This window comes from Mastigoproctus giganteus, chromosome 3 (assembly GCF_048544385.1).
Source record: "Mastigoproctus giganteus isolate SK-2022 chromosome 3, ASM4854438v1, whole genome shotgun sequence".
NCBI classification, from domain to species: Eukaryota; Metazoa; Arthropoda; class Arachnida; order Uropygi; family Thelyphonidae; genus Mastigoproctus; species Mastigoproctus giganteus.
Window position 1 is genome coordinate 254804958 of NC_143577.1, and position 25177 is coordinate 254830134.

At 39.4% G+C, this 25177-nt stretch overlaps 2 protein-coding genes across 2 annotated transcripts in view; both read right to left on the bottom strand.

The window, feature by feature from the left end:
* Positions 1–3980: 3980 nt before the first annotated feature.
* Positions 3981–10713, bottom strand: LOC150089072 (uncharacterized protein CG3556-like). Its single transcript, XM_090370395.1, has 9 exons — positions 10539–10713; positions 9995–10114; positions 8679–8895; positions 7629–7885; positions 7268–7503; positions 6458–6650; positions 6179–6353; positions 5529–5662; positions 3981–4030 (listed from the first exon to the last, which is right to left on the bottom strand). Exons 1-9 carry the CDS (start codon positions 10711–10713, stop codon positions 3981–3983), a joined length of 1557 nt encoding a protein of 518 aa, XP_090226521.1.
* An 11508-nt stretch (positions 10714–22221) lies between these two features.
* Positions 22222–25177, bottom strand: part of LOC150089073 (uncharacterized protein CG3556-like) — a 37986-nt gene continuing 35030 nt past the window's right edge. Inside the window, exons 8-10 of the mRNA XM_090370396.1 lie at positions 24967–25141; positions 24679–24812; positions 22222–22286 (exon numbers count right to left, since the gene is read on the bottom strand). Of these exons, the coding sequence (XP_090226522.1) occupies positions 22222–22286; positions 24679–24812; positions 24967–25141 (374 nt within the window). The remainder of the gene's footprint in view (positions 22287–24678; positions 24813–24966; positions 25142–25177) is intronic.

Sequence of the window (25177 nt, forward strand, 5' to 3'; positions counted from 1 at the left end):
GACCTCGTCGACAGAAGGCGAACCTTCTGTCCCAGCAACCACAACCAACATAAACCCTGGCTAACTCCCTCAATGAAACAAACAAAGACCACAGGAATCTACCAAACCTGACCATGAATAACCTGGCTATGTAAACCACTACACAATGTCCATGGACGGACACTCAGCCGACTGAACCAAACTACTTAGGATGGGACCACATCCCATGAAAGATAAACATTGATTGGGCTGGACCAGACCCTGGATGTGACAACCACAGACAAGACCCATGGACTTTACCCAAGGAACTGACCAAAAGCAGACATATTGCTGCTACGTGACACTCGATGTGATAACCACGGACTTGACCCACGGATTCGACCCCAAAGACTTTACCAAATAACGAGCATATTGTCACCGAGCCTTATTGGAGATCTGAGGCAGCTCCCTTGCTTGGCCCACTTTACCCCCCTTGGTTTGGGGGGAATTAACGGTCCTCCTGATCCCTCCTCGCCACCCCTCTTTTTCCCTCCGGTGGGTAGTGGGCATGCCCCGCTGACATCTGATTGTGGTCGCCTTCACTAATGACCACATCTTTCTGTCTTTTCCCCCCAGTCTTCAGTCTCCCTCCCCTCTCTATCTTCGTGCTAGCATACGCCCCACACGTCAAAATCTAACTTTGTCCAAATTACTTTTCGCTCACATTTTGCCCTCTCAGACTTCAAGCGCTCTCCCCACGCAATTGATAAATTTTTAAATAATCATTATATGTATATATAGATTATTTATTTATTTATTTAATTATTATTTTTTTATTATTTTATTTATTATTATTTTTAAAGGTCGTAGCAACTGAAATCTCAGAAATTAGATGGCAGGACCTGCCAGATTAAATACAAACTATTAGGTACTTGCTTGGTCTGCCTCCATGGGGCGAAGTACGGGCAGCGTCCGGCATCAGCAGAGGTCTGGCGGCTAAATAGCCAACAACGTTACACAACACCACACATTCCAAGATCCATACACTTTTAAATCTCGCTTTTACAGCGAACTGTTTCACACCACAATGCAATGGGGGAAACCCCTGGTGCCATCTGGCCCTAAATACACTCTACATTTTATCTAAACATTATTGCTGACCAGGTACACCCTTTCATGGCAATGGTTTTCCCCTCTGGTGGTACCGTCTTTCAGCAGGATAATGCACCATGCTACATTGCCCGGATTGTTCGAGACTGGCTTGCGGAACATGAGGAAGATTTGCAGTTATTGTCCTGGCCTCCAAATTCCCCAGACATCAATCCCATCGAGCATTTGTGGTCTGTGTTGAAACAGCAACTCCGATCTGCGGCGTCTCGCCCACGGACCTTACAGGAGTTAAAGGATCTGCTGGTTACGTGTTGTTACCAGATATCACAAGACACATTTAGAAATCTTGTAGCGTCCATGCTCGCCGGGTACGAACTGTTTTGGCTGCACGTGGAGGACCAACATCACATTAGGTAGGTGAGTTATAATGTTTTGACTCATCGGTGTAAAGCGTCCACCAATTTTAAAAGAACGCCCGTTTATTGCAAAATCATCTCTGTTGGACTGGCACCATGCATCCGTCAACCCAGTTACAACTTAACAAGTGGAGAAATGCCAAACAGTATACAAAGCGAACTTCAAAAATATGGGATAAAAAACCTCAAGTCTTTCCTAAGGAGCTACTTATAAGAAACTTTCTACTTTTCTTAACAAGCTTTCATTTCTTTCTAATTATCAAAAAAGCACATGCAAGCATTGCTAAATTTTTCGCTACTGAAAGATTGAGCTCAAGAAACGCCATCTCTTGATTTTGTTGTATAAAGTAAGATATGTGGCATGTCTATCTAGTAAGACCGCTGCTGAAAATACGCTCTGCTTCTCAGCTCACTCACTTCCGTCCAATTTCTTCTGCATCAAGCCTATTAAAGCTTTTTGAGAAATCTCTTCCGAGAACCTTAACCATCCAAATTATGCCACAACATCTACCGCTGATCCACTATGCCACCCGGTCAAGATCCACCCCTACAAATCTAGTCACCACCACTACCAAGATCCTCGAGGCATTTAAGCACTGTTTGGAAATCACCGTTACGTATATCGACGTCCAGGCAGAATTTGATTCCATATCAATTCACACGTTGCCAAGACTGCCCCGTGAATATTACCTCATTGGTGGAGACGTCCTCTGGTTTATTCAGACAATGCTTAAGAACAGGACCATTATTGTTCGCGATGACAATCTGCGCTACACCAGGACTATTACAGCTGGAATCCCACAAGGCGGGGTCCTGTCCTGAATCTTGTTCTCAGCTGTTCTCGTGCCATTTGTGACAGGCCGAACTGATATCATCACCTTTGCTGATGACATAAAGCTGTTTACTCCCATCAGCCCTGGAGACACTGTTGAATACATCAATACCTTAATCCTTCAGAAAATCCGGAACCTTGAGGCCTTCTTTTCCGGTTTCGAACTTCACATCAATCCTGAGAAGTCGAAACAGTTGACTTTCTCTCTTGAACTGAACTCAACGATGGTGCAACTCGTTTTAAGAGGATCCGCGATTTCTGCCGTCCATCGACATACAGATCTGAGCGTTATTTTTGCTCAAAAGCTCTCCTTTCAACCGCACATAGACCACCTGCAAATAAAGTTCTATCGACTCCGGTGGATGCTTAAGCAACAACTTATGCACGTCCACGACCAAGTTTGGGTGCAGATATATTAAGACATGCGTTTATCCGGTCATACTCTATGGCGCCGAAGTCTGGACTTCATCTGCAACGACCCACCTTAGACGAATTTTCACGGGGGAAAATCCCCCTGCACCAAGGACCACCCAGATGGCAACAGCTCTCAACAATCTGCCATCATTCACGAGAGATTTGCCTTTGCCGTCAAAATGATGGTCGGCACTATTTCAGTACCAGATTTCTGGGCTAACTGCAGATGGAGGATTCCAGTCCCAAGCCTTAGGGCGAATTTAATCCTTTTGGTCATTAAAAACTGGTTAAAGATATCTGATTGGTTCTTACCCGTGCAAATGCTGCAGGACATACGCTCCTTGGACGCAGTCGATAAGAAATATAGGCAGAATGACTCGGTCGGCATCCTTCCCAGGACCACGCCACAGGACATTAGAACGTGCTCCTGAGGATCTGTCCATCCCTGCCGTGGATCCATCACTCCAGTGTTCAAACCTTTCTGGAGTCATGATGCTGTTTTTCTTTTTTTTTTTTCCATCTATCTTTATTATGTTGTATAATTTATTTTATGTAAACTCCTGGCTTGTAGCCGTGAAGGGAGTTATACAACAGCAATGTGCCTTCTGTATATAATAAAGAGTTCTTCTTCTTCTGTATCATTTCTTAGCTGATATAAACCACAATGATAGAGAATGTCTTATTTCGATTATCTGTCCTTGAATCGGTTATATCTCAGAGGTCATCGCTGCGATTTTCCTACTGAGAGCAACTTCTCCAGTAACAGATGAAGTTCGTGTCTGTGATCCGAAAGATTGTGTCTGTGTCGCCCAGAAAAAAAAAAGAAGTCCTTGGATAGCCTGAGAACTGCGCCTATATTATTATGATTATGGTTATAATCATGTTTATGATTATTATCATAATTATATTTGATTTGTCATCCATAATCTATATGATTATGGATGGTAAAGAAGTATATCTTATTTAGGAGTTGGCTATGAGCGACTATTTCCTTACTACAGAGAGAGAGAGAGAGAGAGAGAGAGAGAGAGAGAGAGAGAGAGAGAGAGAGAGAGAGAGAGAGAGAGAGAGAGTGTGAATTGTAAATGTATTTGGACTGCACATCACAAAGTAAAAGTCATTTTATTGCAGAAAAGAAGTATACATTCCATTAAGACTTATGCCTGGTGTGTATGATTTAAAATGATGAAATCCGATTCCTATCATTGGTGTGTCTTCCGCTCTTCAGACAGAGTTCACAACATACTTCTCTACCACATCACGATCTGGTAGCCATCCTCAACGCTCAGGTCTTGAGGGCCTACACAAGAAAAAAAATAAATAAATAAGATATTAGTTTATATCGTATTGCCTGATGTAAGAACTGAAAGAAGTCATTTTTATTAGCACTTCCTGTTCCGATTATATAATATTAAGGCATACAGAAATTAAGAAAATCCTTTAGTCTTACCGACCGAGTTAGTTGGTTTCGAGTGGTTCGATAGAAAGCTCGCGTTTCATTTATCTTCAATAGGGAATACACTAAGTCCCCACACTTCAGCAAAACTTCTGCTTTCCAACGTATACTCATGAAAACATTATGGCCACCTATCTGGTAGCGGTTGGGCCGTCTTTCGCTGTGATAACCGCTTGCATCCGGCGGAGAATCGACCACCTAGACTGCAGACGGTGTCCTCAGGCATCCTGGACCAGTAGGACAGAAGGATGTCCCGGAGTTCGGACGGAGCGAGGCACTTGCGAATGCTACATTTCACCATATCTCATAAATTTTCATAGTGGGAGTGATGTTCATCTCATAGATGGGATTGATGTCGAAGGAACTTGGCGTCCAGAGGAGCATAGGAAATGCTTGAACACGATTCTCGAAGCATTTCTGCACAATGCGGGCCTTGTGACACAGGGCGTTATCTTGTTGAAAGAGTCCAGTGCCATCTGAATACAAGGTCGCAATGTAGAGCAAAACGTGGTCCGAAACAACGCAAAGGTAGGATCTGGCAGTGAGGGTGTCGTGTCTTCAATGGGAGATGAAGGGACCTAATGATGTGTAAGAAAACATCACCTAAACCATGATGCCACCACCACCACCGCGGGACCTGTATCCATCCAACTGTGCAGTCTGGTTGCAGCTATTCACCTGCTTGTCGTCGAATACATTCATAGGCGTGATGGAGCTGGAACATTGACTCCTCAGAACAGGAGACTCTTTTCCAGTCGTCCAATATCCAGGAACGCTACTCTCTTGATCACCGCGGGCGGAGGTGTCGATGACGGTCGGTCAATGGGTACATGAACAGATCGCCTATTCCGTAGGCCTATCAGCAAGAGTGTCTGCTGGACGGAGTGCTCTGAAACGTTTCTCGTGCGCACTCGTTGTAGTTTACAATTAATTGACGAATTGCCGTCTGTTGTCCTTTAGAAAACGTGCCAGCCGCAGTTCACATCGACTGTCAACCAGTGGTCTTCCCCATCCAGCACGATGGATGGTTGTGTGCGCTCTGAGAACCTTTCCTTCCACACCTTCAGTACGGCGACCCTCGAACAGTCGACAATGCCTGTGGTTGCTGAGATGCTGGCCCCGCCTTCCTAGAACCGCAAATCATTCCCCGTTCAAACTCCGTCAGGTCTTTTTCCTTTCCCCGTTGCACGAGCTTCTTACTGAAGAACTGGCACGCACAACGAAGGGAATAATCGAGTGACGTCACTCTTAGCTACAGTGGGATGCGTCCGCTGGTGGAGACTGGGGTGGTCATATACACATTCAGAAAAATAGTGTCGTTTTATTAATGGGACAAACTCACCTTCTTTGGATTTTTCCAGGGATGAATTTTGGTTTTTTCGGTACAGAATCCACGCAAATCCATGTTCTGGATCATTGGGTGTGCCAGCTACAGAATAAATGTAAGGCCCCTCTTCTGTGTCAATGTACTCGAACCTGCAAGAGATAAGAAGAAATTCCTTAAAATGGTGATTTTGAAATTCATTTTCTTAATTAATACTTTACTAAGATATATTTACACTCTGTCTGTAGCATTTATTCATCCAAAAAAACAATTAATACTGGAATGTTAGCATATTTTGTTCAGCCAAGGATGAAGGATCTCAGGAAGAACTTCAAATGAAACCTGGATCTGAAGTTCTAATAGGAAGAACTTCAGATACAGAAAGGACTTCAAATTAGATTTATACCGTGCGGTTTTCTTAAGAAAAATTATATAAATTTAAACAAAATAATAATAAAAATCTTCCAAATATTTACAATTTCTGGAATGCATATATTTATCAGCAAAAGTTACTTTCGTTCTTTGAACAGTAAGTTCTCTTCAATGTTTTCTATGTAAACAGCTGGCTGCTATGAGGACCATAATTTTATCCCAAATACATAAGGTTAATAAATAATTTAAAAAATATGATTAAACATTCCTCTTCTGTGTTTTCAGAATGTTCGTACCTAAACTTTGGGTCCATGTTTGCGGCCAAAGCCATTATATCAAAGAAAGAAGTACTGACTGGAACACGCAGCACGAGATTGTAGGCACGGTCCACTTTGTCCCCAAATCTAACGATGTATTCCACATGCGCTTTTGGCCCTAACCTGTTCTGGAGTTCTTCCAATAGTTCGTCACCTGTTGTAATTAATATTGATTAGTGAACGGGGCCAACTGGAGAGAAAATGCTAAAATAACAAATAGAATTTCGTACAATGATCAGACAGACAACTGCAACTCACTACTTTTGTTGGCAAACTTTGAACAGTTGACATGCCCGAGGTCCAGGAGAGTGGATTCTTTGAGTACTGGCAGTATGAAGTAAGTAGCGAGAGAGGTACCAAAGGAGCCGTCCTTTTGCTGATGGGATAAGAGATACGATGTTGCCGATCGCACATCCCACCCTAAACCAACATCACCTACTGCAAACAAGGTCTGAAAAAGAAGAAAAACGGTAGGACTAACTGCCCCGAATTCTTTGAGTGAATTACTACAAATAATAAAAAAAATGAAATAAAATTATCAAACATTTAAAAGCTAAAAAGCATCATTAAATCTTATAAAAACCATTTTATAATTTAATTTTAATTGGGTTATTTCATTTACAATTATTATCAGTAAAAATATTTTTAAAGATATTAACACCAGTCAGAAAAGAATATAGAATTCTGATCATCAGCAAACGATTTCCTATTTCAAAAATAAATTGTAGTACGACAACAAAAATTGCAAATACGACTTATGCAATATTTAAAAACAACACTTGATCTTTTTTGTGTAGATGGCAAATGATGAAATAGCTTGGATTCGAATCCCGTCTGCCAGAAGAGGGTTAAACGACCGATGGAGATACGTATATATATATATATATAATTTTTTATTCTGGACGTTCTGGTTTTTGCAACTCGAAAATGGCGAATATTCATATTTTTATAGTTTTGTACGTGTTAGTAGGACGCGTGACCAACTTTCAACTGAAGGGATGTCCAGATATTAATCGTAGGGGCGGCGTATATCTTTGAACAAATATGAATTAGTCTAGCTTTCCTCACCTGCATTGCAAGAGCTGTGGTATATAAGTTTCCAAATCCTCCATTAGGAAGCTGAAGAGCTCTGATATAAGGGAGGAACTGAAGAATCACTTCTTCAACATTGAGTTTGCTTGAATCACTCCTAGGAATTGTAGACAGCAATACAGTGCTAGAATTGTGTTCCTTTTGAATCCTCTCCTTCATCACATGCCGATTTGCGATGTAAGTCAACGAAAGTAATGTCAAGATCTTCAAGTCTAAAAAAAAAATTATTTTTTCTGGATGATAAATGCATATACCTATCACAAGGTTATTTTAGTAGCAAACAGCAAAATTGCACATGTGCCAATTGTGGTTTGAGTGTTAAAAGAGAAATACTCACCTGTGTAGTACGGATGATCGTCTCCAGTCAGTGCCTCTAGAAGGACATTAGTTTCAAACGAAGTTGGTTTTTCTCCAGCAACCCAAAGAGAGAGGATTACCATGGGACTACTGAAAATGGTGGTTCCATTCTTGAAGGTGGTCTTTAGATATTCGACCAAGTTGAATCCATGGAAATTATATGGATCACGGCAAGTAGCTAGGAGTGCCCGGATGTATTGAGCCAACTGCACAGAGGTCAGAGGTTCGCTGTATCTCCTGGAAAAATAATGTAACTTAAAAGCCTATAAGCTTTTAGAATACGAAACATGTAACACTTACTGGATTTTCTCTGCAAAAGGAACTCAAAATTTGATTTCAGTTTACTTTGCAGTCCATGTTCTTGCGAACTCAGACTCGATTTCTAGATTCTGGAAATTACCAAACTGGAGTCTCTCATCACCAGAATGTTTTATACAAATAATTAACAGGATTTTTTTTTCATATATCCTTTCGAATATGTCCACATCTTTCATCAAATTATGTCCCTACACCTGTCAAGGTGTAAGGGACCTAATCCTGTACAGACATGTCACACTTGTCTGGATTAATATCGACGATCCACGAGGATATATTCTGAAGGATGTTGACACGCAGGAAGTATATGGGAATGACATTTTATATAAAGGGAAGAAGGGTGGTTAACAAGGATTTGGATGGACCTCGTGGATCCATCCAAATCCTTGGATGGATCCACGAGAAATGGATTTTATCTTTTTTGGGAAATAAAAACTCAAGAGTAACTTATACTCTAGAGGGGTTGAACCCCTCTAGAGTATAAGGGACTGATAAAAATATGTGTCCTTCTTTTATAGAATTGTAAGAAATAAGATAAATAAAATGATTAAAGGTCCATGATATACAGTTGCTGGTTGGAATGCACAGTAACCATGGGCATGCCGGCAATCAATGTATTATTCAACTATTAGAAGCGGAATATTTTATATTATGCAAATGTTAATTATTTATTACTTTCGATATTTTAAAAGTATGATAAGAACAAGGTTCTTACTTTGCCAAGCCCATGGCAATTTCCGCTTCCAGAAGTTCACTCAGCACTTCAAATAATGTTTCGTTTTCGAAGAATTTTTCTTTGTTTGCCAGGTACAGTGTCACGATTGCTCGAGGCGTTTCATTTCCCCATCCCCGGCCGAGACGCCGCTGCTGAATCAAATGGTTTACTCCTTTTTTAAGGGCTTCGTTCACCTCCCTAATATTATCTATGTATCCTGAAAAATAAATGAAAACACAAATTAATTTTCATATCTTCACACATAACAAAACAGTAGAAACCTGTGAGCTGTGAGATCACTCAGTGATAGAGATCATTCATGAAAGATCATTCATTGATAATACAACCTGTTTATTGGGTGTTCAAAACAAATGCACTTTCTGTAATTCGATATTTATTGTTGGATTTGTCAGCATTGTGGTCATAGAGAAGATCTGGTGCACCAGAAAATGCTTCATGTTTTTCACTGTTGGATATAGACTGCAGACAAGAAATAGTTTGGGGAACAGAATGAAGATTCTAGCATCTATTCAGTTCAGCCTAATTCATGGATCTAATCCCATGAGCATGTGTGGGATGAAATGTTATATGAATGAACCAGTTTTTCTCGTATCACTTTTCAACGTTGTTGACTCCATACCACCGTGTCGGAACAGGATTCAATAGCGGTCCAACATTATTAGCTTTTCGCTTTATTAACGTGGCCGGTTCACACTATCGAATTTTCGGCTAAATCAGGAATATGAGTTTCAGAAATTTAGTCTTGATCCAAAAGTAAATGTCATTTGCAGGGGAGATGGCCAAGCCAGAGGCTGGGTTGTCAAGTGGACAATGAATGCAGGCACTGATACTGTTTAGGAAAGATCGAAGGTATCAGCCACAATATTTAACGACTTAATAATCAGATATTTTTCTAAGAAAACGTCCAAAAATCTTTGCGTTTTATGGGAGTTTTTTTTAATCTTACTTTCCAAAAACTTGTCTGCAGTTCTACCGAGTAACATTTCGATTTACATTCAACCGAAACCAAATTTGCCATTCACGAGGAGGTGTATTTCAGTACCCCGACAGGGGTGGTTTAGTTTTTATCGACCATATTGAACATTGGATACAAGCGTCACTTGTTTAGGACTCCAGTTCACAGCTCGACCCGGACCAAAAATATTTTTGGATTATTGCATTTTGAATGTTACTTGTTAATAAAAAGTACATTAGAATGCTTTCTTACACTCTTAACACACCATTTATGTACTGATAAAAACTTTAAAATGAAAAACAATGAAAACTTTCCGTGGAGTTGGAATTTTCCCACTTACTGCAGTATTTTTCATCGGAATTGTCGCCGCAGTCGTTCACCATGTTGCATGTACGGTCTTTCAGCACACATCGTTTGTTATCACACACAAATCTTTGACTATTTGTGGAGGTATAGTCACCTGAAAGAAATCAAGAATATTTTTACTTTTAACACTTGTTCAAGGAGTATTTAAAATATATTTTTCGTTTGGTAAAACTAAAAGGACATGATTCTTATTATTAGCACACTTTCAATTTCCGTTTCCTTATTCCTTTTCTGATTCATTCATTTCCCTGTAAGACAAACTACACTCACTTGCAAAAAAAAAAAAAAAATTAGAAACCTTTATTCAATATCCAGTAGGGCCACCTTTTGCCCGAACTACAGCCCATACACACCTTAGCGTGGATTCCATTAAGCGTCTGAGGGAGTATAGCTCCAGAATTGACCATTCTTCTATCGGGATATTTGTCGGCTGCTGTATTGTGGTTGGTACAGATCTGCGAAGCCGAACTGCCCTTTCTAACATATTCCCAATACTTACATCTGCATATTTCCAATACTTATATCTGCATATTCCCATACATTCTCACTTGGATTCAGATCCAATTGAGACATTTTCAATTGGATCTCAATTAGGCGACAGGGTAGATGTTGGAAAGGTAGGGAACGTTCCTCGAGCCATTCGATACAATTTTTGCTCGTGGATAGTTGCATTGTCTTCTTGAAAGAATCCATCGTAATCCTTGTAAAAAATGAAGCGTTGCAGGATAAAGTTGGTACGATAAGAAAGAAATACATTCATTATAGGTAACATAACCTTTTGATGGTATGAGTGGACCCATTCGGTACTAACAGAATATACCCCATATTGTGATATCACCTCCAGCTGCTTGAGTGATGAACCGAGATAGTCTGGCTTCAAGAGGTTAATTTTCACCCTACCATTGGTACAAAAAAGTGTAAATCAACGCTCATCAGACCACACGATATTTTTCCACTGCTGCACAGTTCAGTATTTGGGTTAGCGGCACTAATCCAGTCAAATCTTTCAGTTTTTTATAGGAACACGACGACCAGATTCCACCTCTTTCAACTCTCGCCAATAGTTCGGCTGGAAATGGGTCGTTCTTTACCTAAACTGAAGTTTTCAGTCATTTGCTGTGAACTGGATCTGCTCTGACGCACAATTCGTTTCAAATTGCAGGGGTCTCTTGTAATACCTATTTTCTGATACATTTTCTTCCTTTTATAGCTGCATTCTTCTTTCGTCTTCCAATCATTGATGTGGCTGCTTTCGCCACATCAATGATTTCCATTGTTTTCTCAAGCGTGCTCCAAAAGAACACCTTTCCGAAAATCGGAAAGATCATTTGTCTTCCTTATTATCGGATTCACTAAGATGCCGCAGAAATCGAACAGTATTTATCTGCTACCACGGAATTTGTAATCATACCACGTGACAACTGACATTTGCATGTTCTACGTTTCATTTTCTGTTGACGCTGATTGAAATATGTTCCTAATTTTTGAGCCAGTGAGTGTAGTGTAGAATTCCTTTGTCACGAATTCTTGAATGTGTGAGAGTTCTGGTTATTTACGACTAAGCTGCCGCGTGCAATGTATCCACCATTGATTTTTCAGTAGAGTATTTTTTCACTTACACCAACTAATACTTACATCTGCAACTGGATTCGTCAGATCCATCTACGCAGTCATAACGTCTGTCACAAACTTTTCTTCTCTCAATGCACTGTCCATTGTTACACCGGAATATGTCGAAACTGGGTTTGCAGCCTAAATATATAAGAATAAAGGGTTGTGAAAGTTTTTTACATCGAAGGGAATAATTGAAGAGGTTTTATTTTTTTATATTAAAAATATATTAAGATGGATTCAAAGCTAAAGAGTCAAAATGCATTGCCCAATGGTGTCGAAAAGTATACAGTATTGCTTGGCCCTCGAGGGTAGCACAATGTTATTATCGTCGTCCTCCCTTCACACCAGGTGGGAAAGACCTCAGTGCGAATCCCGTCGATGACGTGAGGAATTTTTATGGGCCTTTTTCTCTGTGGCTGAGTTAGTCTGTCTCAGGCGTGGGTAGCGTGCTTTTCTCTCCCGGAAGCTCAGTTTTTTTTGTTTCTGGCAAGCTGAAAATCGACCACGTACAATTTAAGATAGTATACCGTGCAATATGGTGTAAGCTGCTGATTCGACTACAATTATAACTAATCAATCTGGGGCTGCTTGCATTTGATGTGATGCGCACGTAGTTCCAGATTTCCAGCCTGTAAATAGTGACCATTATGGCAGTTATAAAACAAATTATAATTGTAAAAGTGTGCCTTTTCACACTGGTTAAAATTACTTTTAAACTCTGTGAAACAGTACACAGACGTAGCGTGGCTTAGTATTTAGTGGAAGGCGCCACATCTGCGCCGTAGTACTTTGTGAAGAAGTACAGAAGCTCTGTAAAAGGCAGAAAAGGCATTACACAGACATCATAACTTGTCTTTGTTATGATTGTAAAATTGCTCATCTTAATTCAATTCTTTCCTTCTGCAGAAATTTCTTGATTATTGCTCCCCTCAGGAACAAGCCAATCCTAGGTTTTTAAAAATGATTTACCCTTTGCTCTATACTTTATCTGTAGTTGTAGTGATGAGTGACTTTTATGCAGTTGTTATTATTGTGACTTTTTCTGCTGATGGAATTTTTTCCACCCCATGGCCAGTACTGGTACAAAGTGTGTGAGATAGTTGGTTGTCGTAATAAGGTGTTAAGCGCATCAGCGACTAAGGCCATATTGATTTGTGTATATTTTCTGTAATTGTGTGTGTGTTCTCTGGTCGATTTTCTGTTTTCTGTTTTCTGGATGAAAAACCCGAGTTTAAGAGGTAAAAAACCATGCCACCCTCGCCTGAGATGACTAACTCAGCCATGTTGTGAAAAAAAGCCGTGAAAATTCCTCCCGTCATCAACGGGACTCGAACTCGACTGTTTTCCACCCGGTGTGGAGAGGTTAATGTTTGGTCGATGAACTGTTTTACTATCGTACAGGTGTTCAGGATCGTGGCTTTCTGGAGTTCCATGTAAGTGTTCTCAGGGTGACTTACTGCTGGTAGGTTCTTATGGATGCTCTTTGACACCATGCCGGTGGTGGACACGGTGATCGGGATGGTCATTACTTGTTCCATAAGCCAAATATCTTTGACTTTCTCTCTTACCTTTGAGTACTTCTTCACCTTTTCATCGTATGTTTTCTGGAGTTTGCTGATGTTGGGCACCGCTATGTCGATTAGGTAGGTAGCTATTTTTTTGTCTATGAGGGTTATGTCTGGTCTGTTGTGCGGGATCGCCTTGTTTGTTGTTATGGCAGGTCTCCCACTATAGTCTGTGAGTAGATAAATTCATATAGGGTACGAATGGGTGAACTTTATTTTTATATTTTTTGGCTGATGCTATATAAGTGCTTTCTTGCATCGTTTGCCATTACTATGCCATTACTACTACTAAATACGTGTTATTCCTGAATGTTTATTAAAAATGCATTATGCGCTCCTATGACTAATGTCCTGGCTGCACGTTTCTTGAGTGTAATTCGTTTTTATTCAAAGACAATAGTATATGCTGTTCTAATAGTCACATCAATCATTGATGTTGATGGATGTCCTGGGACAGGGTCATGTTCTATTCTGCCTCTTTCATTTTTGAACCGCATATTCTAACTAAGTACAGTGGACAGATTCTCCACAGCTGTTCCCAAAAAAGTGCAAATGTTTCGGTGATTGTTTTGTTGAGTAGGACAAAGAATGAAGGACAATGTTGGCTTGCAGTTCATTCATTATTTTTCTTTTCTGAGTTTGTCCTTGTACAAAGTTTAAGCTGGTTTTCAGAAATTATTGCTGACCAGCAGAGACAAAAAAATATGCCATAGATGAATACCGGATAGGATTAGGGAAGGTCACAAAAGTGCCAGCGATGTTTTAATGATGGAAAATTGTACAGTTCACTTAGGGAAACAACGGCTCCAAAACAATTCATACACTCGGAAATTTGAAACGGTTACATCAAAAGCACTGGAGGAAGAAAGAGATTTGGGGGAAGGGTTACGATACGGGCAGACATGAAATTCTCTGTGGAAAGGAAAGAGCCACAAGGAGAACACATAATGTCCTATCGATAATTTATAAGACCTGCCTATAGTCATAGACATCAATCGGTAATAACTGATGTTTCAGTAATAATTGTTCGTTTAATACAGGGTGATTGATCATAAAGTCCCCGTTATTTTTATAAAAATGTCTGTGTTTCAACACAGAAGTAAAATATTCATTTAACAGAACAAAACTGAACAAACTAATTTTTCACTAAACTTCTACGCCAGAAATTGAAATATTTACACTTGTAATTCTGAGAGAATTCTAAGTTTTTTAAACAGATTGGAACTTTATGACCATTGTGCTGTTTAATGTTTATTATTTATGGCATGATGATACATGTCATAGAAGATCAAATGACTGCTAATCCGTTAATATCTGGTCTGTAATCCCGGTGTATACATATCTTTTTTTTCCGATTCTTCTATATATCCCACTCGGATCTTTCGAGAGCCTCCGCTAAATCCCCCCACCTCTCGGTAGCAATCATTGATTCCAAGAATTAGGTAAGCACGCCCAACTTTCGGAATATTCTTTTAAAATGTGCTCTGAATTGTCAACAAAATGGCTTCTCTACAATTCTGTTTTCTCCTCGAAGGATTCAACATTATTTGCGTTCAAGAAAGTTGGCTTAATTATTGAAGACAGCTCCCCAACACAGCTATTCATTCTCACCAATAAATATAGTAAGTTGGGGAAATATGGCACATTGGGAAATATGCTGCATATGCTGCACTTCGGGAAAAAACAAGAAAAGGAGTTTGAGGATGGTCTGCCATCAGGTAGTCAAGTAGTTATGAATCAAAAGTCAGCTTATGTGACAAGAGAAAATTTCAAGAAATGGCTGCAGGATCATTTCATTCCACGAAAGGAACCAGGCAAGCATTTACTTATTTTAGATGGACATAGTTCAAACTGCTCAGATGTTGAACTGTTGGATTTTGTTGCCCAAAATGACATCATACTCTTGTGTCTCCCGAGTCATACTACTCATAGGCTGCAGCCTTTGGATCGATCATTTTTCAAGCTATTGAAAACGTAATGGAAGCAAGCCTATCGGACATGGGTGCATAATCATCCAGGGCCAAAAATCACCAGATTTCAATTTCCAGAGCTACTAAAGAAAGCTTGGTGTAAAGCAGCAACAGTCAACAATGGAGTTTCTGGATTTCAAGCTTGTGGAATTGTTCCTTGGAATCCAAAAATAATTCCAGACCATGTATTCATGTTGGATGAAACTGCCACAGTCCAAGAAGAACCTGAAAACAACAATAACCTTGAAAGACCTGAGCTTACTGCTGCTGGGACAAGCCTTGTTAATAACACTCCTGCTGCCCCCAAATTGTTTGAAAACATTGCACCAATACCTGTTGTTGCGGGACCCAGTGGTTTTGTGAACAAACGCAAGCGGCACGCACAAGTTCTTACATCACCTGAAACTATTGCACAAATGCGTGGTAACAAAGAAACAAAGGCAAGAAAAGCTGCTGAAATTGAACATCGCAAAAACCAAAGGAAAAGGGTGAGCTCTTCAAAAAGGAAGAAAAGGCAAGCTGCCCACAAACCATCTAGTTCATCAGAGAGTGAAGATGATTCTCCTCCCTGTGATGATAATGAATTGGAATTGGATGACTCAAATTCATTTTGTGCAAAATGCTATAGGTCTTACACTGATAAAAAAGGACTGAAATGTGACTGGATCCAATGTGTGCAGTGTCTGTGTTGGATTCATGAGATATGCACGCCATCTGATCGTTTTTGTGAAGATTGTGCAGAGGACAATTCATAAAAATTACTTACATTTACTACTTACTTACCAATACTCGTTACTTATTACGTACCTTCACAATTAGGCATAGTTAGTTACCCTTTTAAGAACAATGACAACTGGACTATACGTGTGGCCATATTACCCCACTGTTGGGGGAATATGGCATTTTGACACTTTTTGATTTCATTCTCTTTTGCGATTACATTTGCTTTGTATTTGGCGAAACTGCTATCTGGTATTGTAATTAAAGGTTATAAAAATACTTTCATGACTGTTTTTTTCATACATTTATATGGTCGCTGTACAGTTATAGTATAAAATTAAATTGCCTTATTTCCCCAACTTACCCTAAGTATTTGCAATGGCACAAATCACAGACCTGGAGGCGGCGTCTGCATCGCATTCAAAGACATCCCCAAATGGCGAGTACACAGCTCAGTGACTCGTATCACTTGGAGCCACATCAGCAATATTTAAAATCCAAGAATTTAGGATCTAGGTTACTGTTCAAAATCAAAATCTTGATCTTCCGTTTCATGGCCTGAACAGTTTCACTGACGACAACGACTTTTAATCTGCATCTGATCATCCAATATGATTGTGACAACTTATGCCGTTCCCAACAAGTAGATCAACATAATCAGGAACACGAACCTCACACCAGAATCTTCTCATTAAAGAATCCACCAACTCGAGGCATTCTTCAAAGACTATACTCAGATTTTATATTGAAATGAGGCACTGGAAAGAAATCTTTGAAAACTGTCCTGATGAAATGCTCAACTATTTAGCGAAGCTCTTAAAAATAGTTGCGCCTGTCTCCCAGGAATAACAAATGGTTTAACATTGAAACTAAAAACTCTTTATTGCTAAACAAAATGTAATTTTCCTACTTATCCACGGAAAAGCGCTTTTTGTGAGTTTCATAAGGAAGGGGTGAAACCCAGAGTGCCACAAGGTGAGAGGAAACCCACCATCTTCTCAAATCGATTTATTACATCCGGAATGAAGTATGCACTTCATTAATTCACCTATATCTTGTATTTGCCCCATCTACTTTATTCTGGCCATCATGGGATTTCTTAAACACCTTTGTTTTTACAATAAATATTTATTTATTTATTTATTAAGATATTTCTCTGTTCATAGTGACGAAACTACTATTTCGCCATAGAATACAATATACACTGTATTGCCAAAGTGGACACCTCTAAGATTTGGAAGTCATAGGACGGGCATGGGTCGCTTTTCTCCAAAAATAAACCATACCTATCATCCACATGTCAGAAACAGGTAAAAAAGCCTCTGTGTTCAAGCTTGGTTTGGGTCAAGGCTTAGCTTAGCGACTTCCAGTGGGCAGTCATCATAGGATGCCATTTAGCACAGCATTTTCATGTGCGCAGAAAAACCGCAACACCCTAGTCAACAGAAGTTGACGTAGTGTCAACCACTGCTGAATGCAGAGTGCATATGGAATATGGATCCTTCAGATTTGATTTTCTGTTAAGAAGTAATTTTTTTTAAGCCGATTATGGTCTATATTTTTTGATAGTATAAAAATGTTAGCAGTTTTTATAACTATTTCATTAAATATTATTATTGGTAGCTGTCAGAATTATCGATTGATCCCATTGAATGTGATCCAGTTACTTCTAAGACTTCTGTTTTCTTCTTGGGAAAATTAAAACCCTTTCGTTTATTCTCGACAACAGACTCTTTGGAAAATTAATATACCTCATTTCTTTATTTGAAGATTCTTAATGCTGATGGAACTTTAATCATTTATAAAGTGTTGCTTGCTTCAGAAGATTTTTCTTTCCACTGAAAGCTTCGTTGAGTGTGTTACCACACTCTGGGCTGATTTGTACGAATCCCTCATGAGTACTTCTTACGGGTATACCTTAGGAAGTATGCAGCCTAGTATATTCCATTATATACTGTACTGCATCTACACACACACTGGCCAAAAAAAAAAAAAAGATCCTTTATTAAGCGAATCGGATCTTTGGTTCGAATAACAGCAAATGTGTTTCGAATAACACCGAATTCGTGCCGCACGAATTCGGCTGCGACAAAGTTGTCGAACACCTCTCCCCAGCATATCCCACACACATGCTCAATGTGGTGAAAAAGGGGACCAGGGAAGATGTTGGAAATCTGTGTCACGTTCCCCGAACCACTAGTGCACGATGCGCTAATGCATTGTCATCAAAAAAGTGGCTATCACCTTCGGGATAAAAATGTATCATTGCAGGGTGCAGTAAATCTGATACAAAATTCAGGTATTCCGTGGTTGACGTTCCATTCGACCTTTCACTTATATCAACGGACCCTCTCCGTGCCAACAATATTCTCCATACCATGAAATATCGCCTCCAGATGCTTGGGTCGTTTAACAAGGCAAACATGATCCATCACTTTGTGAGGTTCTTGCCACACTCTCTGCCTCCTCTCAGTGCAAACACAAGTATATCGTGATTCGTCTGACCACATGACTGTCTTCCATTTTCCCACTATCTAATGACGACGTGCTTGGCACCACTACAAGCGGAATTTTTTTTTTTTTTTTCCTGAAATAGTGACTTCTCAATAGGCAGGCGAATGTCAATACCTCATTTCTTCAATTCCGTGTGCATCGTACGGGTTGATATAGGACAGTTCCGGGGTTTGTTGAATTCAAAACTGGAAGGCCTATTTTTTCACAAGTAATTTTTTCTACAATCCTTAGAGTACGACGGCTTTGCTCTTGAAATACTGTTTTTCTGCCACATTTACGCCTTTGAAATGTGGAAGAACCGCTTTCTTTCCATTCGTTAAAACTTACGAGATGGACGCTTTTGAGATACCAGTTATGTCTTCCGTTTTTTCAGTCGTGGCTCCTGCTAAACGTACACCTACAATAAGACCTTTTTTAAAGTTCAATAGAGCATCTGTTTTTCTCCATTCTGGCTTCAGATTACTACTGTCGAATAGCCTGTGCAGTCTTTATCTTCTTCTGTCCGTGACTGTCTTAATACAAAGATTCGTGTTTTTTCGGTCACTGTGTGTATAAATGCATCTCTAGAATATGAATACACGGCGTCTGAGTAATCTAAACCAATTTTGTCAGATAAGAAACCAAACAGTTGAATCATATTGTCATATCAATCACTCCAGCCTTCCTGAGAGATAGCAAAAATATGTCATCAGTTGCAGATGTTGTAAGGATGTCTGGAATCCGAACGGAATTTAGTCGACAAAGAGATAGCAAAACACGAACTGATAAGAACTGGGTTTTGAAATCAGTGTACCTAGGTAAACAACATAAAGTTTATACTTGGTTTGTTGAAAATCAATTTTATAAGGCATTATTATGAGAATACCACCACGACTTATCTCAGTGTTACACTACAAATAAACAGCACCTCCCGAAAGAGAATACTAGTTTGTAATGTGGGCTGTAGTGGAATAAAATTAGAACCTAAGCTAGGTGGTACCAGAATAATTTCTTAGGTTCAATGGCAGACTGGAGTTCGAGATTTGTTGAGTCCTATCTCAAGGTTTAAGCAGTGGAATCCCAGTTACCCGAATACCGGTCAACCGAAATTTCAGTTAACCACTTTTAAATTTCAATTTTTTCTCCCTTTTATTTTTTTCTCCATAATTTCGCTAAAAGAAATTGCCACACAATTAATCACATGAGCATAATAAAATCATGATTTCGATTTGTATGAAGCGTTATGAATTCGGCAAAGAGGAGTGAACTTCATCCACGTCATTTCTCGTAGAATACCAATCAACTTCAATGACATCGTTCAAACAGAAAACTTTTATTTTAAATTTGTAATTTGTAAATAATAAATGCAAAATACTGTAATTTTCTGTCTTCCTTTAATAACCATAGTTCATTTAGAATCGATTATTCGAAAAAAAGAAAAAAACGACTGGTCCCAGTTCTTTCGGATAACAGGGATTGTACGGTACTATTTGTTAAAAATTTTGTTTCGTGTTGAGAATTATAAGAGGTTTTGATTATCCAGAAAATGTATTTCCCAACTACCAGTAGATTGTATATTTGTACTTAATAAAAAGAAAACCACGAAATCATAAAATTTATGCAAGATGGACTACACATTGCTGCTGATATATTGTCATGCAGAAAAGAAACTTTTCAAAGGGTTAATATTTTGAATAAGTTCTTGGGAAATAAATGCCATCCTTTGGCTTCTGTTTATAATTGAGTAAACAAAATCACAACAGAAGAAAAAGCTTCCAATCGCAAAGAGTTCAAAGGATTTTCTTACCAGTGGCGCATTCGACGGTTAGGCCTAACGTTATCAACAGCAACAAATTCATCTTCAGATTTTTCTTTCTGGACTGAATTTCTTGCACCTCGTTTCACTTAACTGACTGCGAAACTGCTCTGTTTTGAGTAGTTATGTGGGGAGTGTGCTTCAGATAGCAACCTGTCCAATAAGAGATGGTGTTGATATTTGTGGCATGCATCCGACAAGATAACCCACAAGGAGGTGTCACACGATTTGTCGAACAGACAAACAAAAACCATGTTGGTGAGCCTCAGAAATATGACATTAATGGTATCAAAGTCTATTATTTATGAACTGGCTGGGGATGGGTGAATCTCCAGGAGAAACGCTGCAGGAGAAACTCCAGTACGATAGGAGTGTAAGAGGAGATACGTACTAGAAGTTACCTGAAGACAAGGGTTTGAAAGGTAAAAATATAATAATAAGCAAAAACATAAGGAGTAAAATATTTATTCATACTATCTATGTGCTTGTTTATTCGTTCAGTGTCAGTAAGATGACCACCGTGCAACAGAAAGCGTTTCCTTAGGAAACTGGCAGTGTAGACATTAAGAAATCACCAGGCCGACCACCAACTGCGCTTTCTGTTGCACGGTGGTCATCTTACTGACACTGACTGAGGCGGTGCGAGTAGGAGTCATTCTGCGCACACTCACGGCGCAGCCAAGGTCATTGTTGAGGTGTCAAATAAAACTTAGTGAGTTACCACACTGTTTGCTGCTACGATCACAGCAAATATTTCCGAAGATAATTAAAAGGGAAATCACGGACACCTTTTTCGATGACCCTGTATATTGATATTATACAGTATATGCCTGATAACCTTAGTTTCTTTAGAGCTTAACATATACATACATGCACACCTTCCCTTTTAATGCAGTCTCGTTTATCTATGCTGGTCTGCAATTATCACTGATGGGACTCCTTGCTGAAAATGGTCTCATCCGTCGGTGGGAGTTCCTTGCTGCGGGATTCTGCTGACACTGGGTTGGTTTCCAGCTTTGGATTTCTTCAGAGGATCCTCGGCTGGCCTGGGACCTTCCCAGGCGATATCCCGATGCTGCCTGCGGTCCCCGGCCATCATGGAATTTTCTCTGCCCTCTGAAACTTGTGGAACTCTTGCTGACACTGGGGTTCTCCCAGTGTCAGCAACTCTTGTTGTTCTGAGACTTGCCAGAGAAAGAGAGTTCTTAGATTTGATTTGGGAACACTTCCACCTTCTTGCTGGCCCGATTGCTAATAATGCGGGATTTACCTGCAGACAGCGCCTCCCTCGTGAAATTCTTCGTTTCTTGGGGCTTAGCATCTTGCTGACGTCCTGCTTACCTGGCATGGAATCATTGCCTCCACTGCAGCGTACATTCCAGGCAGAGGCACCTCTATCTTCTGCTGGCCTGGCTCCTTACTAGGCGGATCCTCTTTATTCTGTTAGCCATGTTGACCCATTATCCCCAGAAGAGGGATTCTCTTCTTGGCACAGAGGAGTATTCTTTGTGGATTTGTGGAAAGCCGGTGGAAACGCATTACAGATACACATCATGGAAAAAAATGCCATACCCATCTGAGTCACTTGTTTTTAGGGAAAGTCAGCGGACTATGAAAACAGGGGTGTCCAAATACTTTTCGGATGGACAGTGTACTGTACTGTACACATACGGCAAGCAATAAAAAATCAAATATTTATTTTCTATTCTTACCATAAACAGGACCTGAGATTAATTTGCTGTCTGTGAAAGCAAGTTAATAAAGTTAAATAACACTTGCTATTTTACTTTCATCTGCATTCCTCTGGTTGTGGACTGAACTAATGAAGGCAATTTGTATTTTCGTGTGAAATCAGGAATATGATCGATGCAGGATACATTAAGAGGTTGTATTTGAAAGTATTAGTTCAGATTAGAAAAGGGTACATTTTATTTCAAAACTAAATATACATTGTATTAAAGCTTATCGTCATTAAGAAAACCAAAATGCAACTACCCTCAGCCCTGTGTACTCTTGAAACAGTTCACAACATACTTCTGTACCACATCACAATTCGGTCGCCCTCCTCAACGGTCAGGTCTTGAGGTCCTGTAGAGATAGGGAAAAAATATCACATTAGCTTACACCCTTGAGATAAAAAAATATATATAATAATGACAGCTATTTAATACTCGCATAACATCACCTTACAACTGTGCGATATACAGAATACAAAAATCAAGAAAATTATTTAAGTTGTCGAATTCGCGAGAGAATGAGAAAAATTTCGATCATGAATTTCAGATATCAAGAGAATAGAGAATGCAATAGTTTTCTTGATGGATGTCAATCCCTTGAGGTTAAAATCCATCATGTGGTACGTTTGACTCAGTCAGTCTACCTTGGAACACAGAACTGGGACAAGTAGTCATCAGGCATCATAAAATGGGCAATTCAATGCCTTGTTCCAATTCAACTGGTTCCCTGATGAGTTTCATTTGCTAAACGTTGAGCTTAATCCTCAACCTATTGCTGTTTATGTCGATCTATTTACTTTTAGCTGTCTGTATTTATGAACTAACCTGATTGGTTGTACAATTGCAGGAGTTCAGGCTAACTTATTTTGGCAACATTTACAGACGTAAGAAGAAGTGGTCACCACCAACCACTTCTGGAAAGTGAAAATACAAGAAGTGACAAACTAACCAATCAATGCTTATTAGAAGTTAGGACTTAAAAGTGGATTCGCCTCCAGTCCCAAAGGGTGCCTCTAATTTTTTGCATCATGTCAACATCGTTTTAACTTATATTTCCTTTCACTGCACATAATAGTTTAATAATAAATAGTTCAACTACTGAGTGCCGGGCACTCAGGATGAAGGGTCCGTAGTGACGAATGGTCGTTAGTGTAGTGTCTCAAATAGAGAGTATTATGGTAACTAAGAAAAGTTTCTAGTATCCCGACTTGTCCTAAACTGAGGAACGAAAACGTTGTCTATTTGAGTCTTTCCACTTGTGAATGACAAGGGTGGGAGAAGCGAATAAAGTCTTGGGGGAGAAGCGACTACCAGGTGAGGGCAGTGCAAGACTCCCCACCACCGCCGCCTCAACACTGGCTCTCTGAGCACCTCCTTGCCGGGACAACTCCAGCTTTGAAAATTGTTAAAAAATACTTCTCGATGCAAAATTTATAAATGACCTTTATAGAATTATTAACTAACTATTTAGCAACTTTTTTGTCACCCCCTACATTTTACCCCCATTTCTCAGACAAATTTTTGTCAACAACGATCAATATGGCGTTATGTTGGCCCACATGATGTACAAACCCATGCAAAATTGCAAGTCAAAAGGTTGAGTGGTTCCAGAGATACAATGCTGTGACAAGCGAGTGACATTATAAGGGTCCTACCTTAGACTGCGGACCCTTAAAACGCAAATGTTGAACAATCCATTAAAAAATTTCATCTCTTTCTTCGAACGGTGGGGGTGAGTGAAATTCAATATAGCAAAATGTTTGCAAATTGCCATAAAGCGACAAAGGATAGAAACTTTAGTGATAAACAATAAATTTTAACTTTCGTTATGTGATAAGATTAAGAAGATAAAGTTCTTCAAGAGCAGAAACTGATATCAGTTTGGTTTTGGTTTCGTTAGTCGTCCGAGAGAGAGAGAGATAGCACTTGTAAACATGGCGCCTACATTTTATCTCTGGTCCTACGTGATGTACAAATACCATTCAAAATAAGTGGTATAAAAAGGAAGGAGCTGATAAGGTGTAAAAGAATACTATTAATACTGTTTGCTAAAGTGAGTGCACATGAACACGTTCAAGTAAAAGTTGTAAGAAGGCCTTAATTCATTAAAGAGCCAAACAGAAGTTTCTTTCTTCTGTTTTGGAGAAAGAGGTTACTCTATTAACTCTGAATGCTGAATTCAAATCTGAATTTGAAAATTTCGTGTCAGCCAACATCTTCAAGAAAAAGGAAACGAAAAACTTTATAAAAACATTGAAAATTTCATTGTAATTAATAACGTAAAAAAATTAAATATAAACTATTTATTATTCATTTTCTGACTGATACTGGAGTTTCTTTAAATCTACGTCCAATAGGTATCGACCAGAATATTTGGACTGATTTTCCCTAGTAAGCAGCCCTTGTGGGTAGCACAGTTGTAAGATCGCCTTCCTCACCACACCAGATGGAAAGGGCATAAGTTCGAATCTCGTCGATGACATGAATAATTTTTATGGATGTTTTTCACAAAGTGACTGAGTTAGTCGGTCTCAGGCGATGGTGGCATGGTTTTTTTATCCCGGATTTTCGTCCAGCAAACAAAAAATAGACCACAGAGAGCAATTTAGAGACAGTGTATATGATGCTCCTAAAACCCAACAACAAAATCAAAAGACATAAAGGATTCACTCAAAAGTTCATCAGCAAGTATTTGTGCGGAAATTGTTTTATTACAGCTTAACTAATTTAATGGACCAACTCACCTTTCTCGCATTTTTCGAGGGGTGATTTTTGGTGCTTTTTGTACAAAAGCCAAGCAAGTCCATGTTCTGCATCATTGGGAATACCAGCTAAGGAGTAGATGTAAGGACCCTCATCTGTATCCTTGTATTCGAACCTGCAACAAATAAAACACATTTCTGTGAATCTGAGAGTTTTTTGGACCTTTCTTTTACTGAACATTTATTTAAGAAAAGAAATTAAAAAACTGATTCGAATTAGATCTATATTTAATCAAGCTAAAATAGTTTCAGTGCGTTACTTCTTCATACCTAAATTTTGGGTCCATTTTTGCAGCCAACTTCATAACATCAAAGAATGAAGTAGTTACTGGTACGCGCAGCAGGATGTTATAGGCACGGTCCACTTTGTCCCCAAATCTAATGATGTATTCCACGTGGGTCTTTGGTCCTAACTTGTTCTGTAAATCTTCCCAGAGTTCGTCACCTGTGGTGGTTAATGTTAATTAGTGGCCATGATTGA

Coding starts and splice junctions, on each gene's coding strand:
- LOC150089072 (XM_090370395.1), bottom strand. CDS start 10,713: ATGGATTCTTTCAAGAAGACAATGCAACTATCCACGAGCAAAAATTGT. Junction 7,886..8,678: donor ATTGCCATGGGCTTGGCAAA/GTAAGAACCTTG, acceptor TTATTTTTCCAG/GAGATACAGCGAACCTCTGA. Junction 7,504..7,628: donor CGATCATCCGTACTACACAG/GTGAGTATTTCT, acceptor TTTTTTTTTTAG/ACTTGAAGATCTTGACATTA.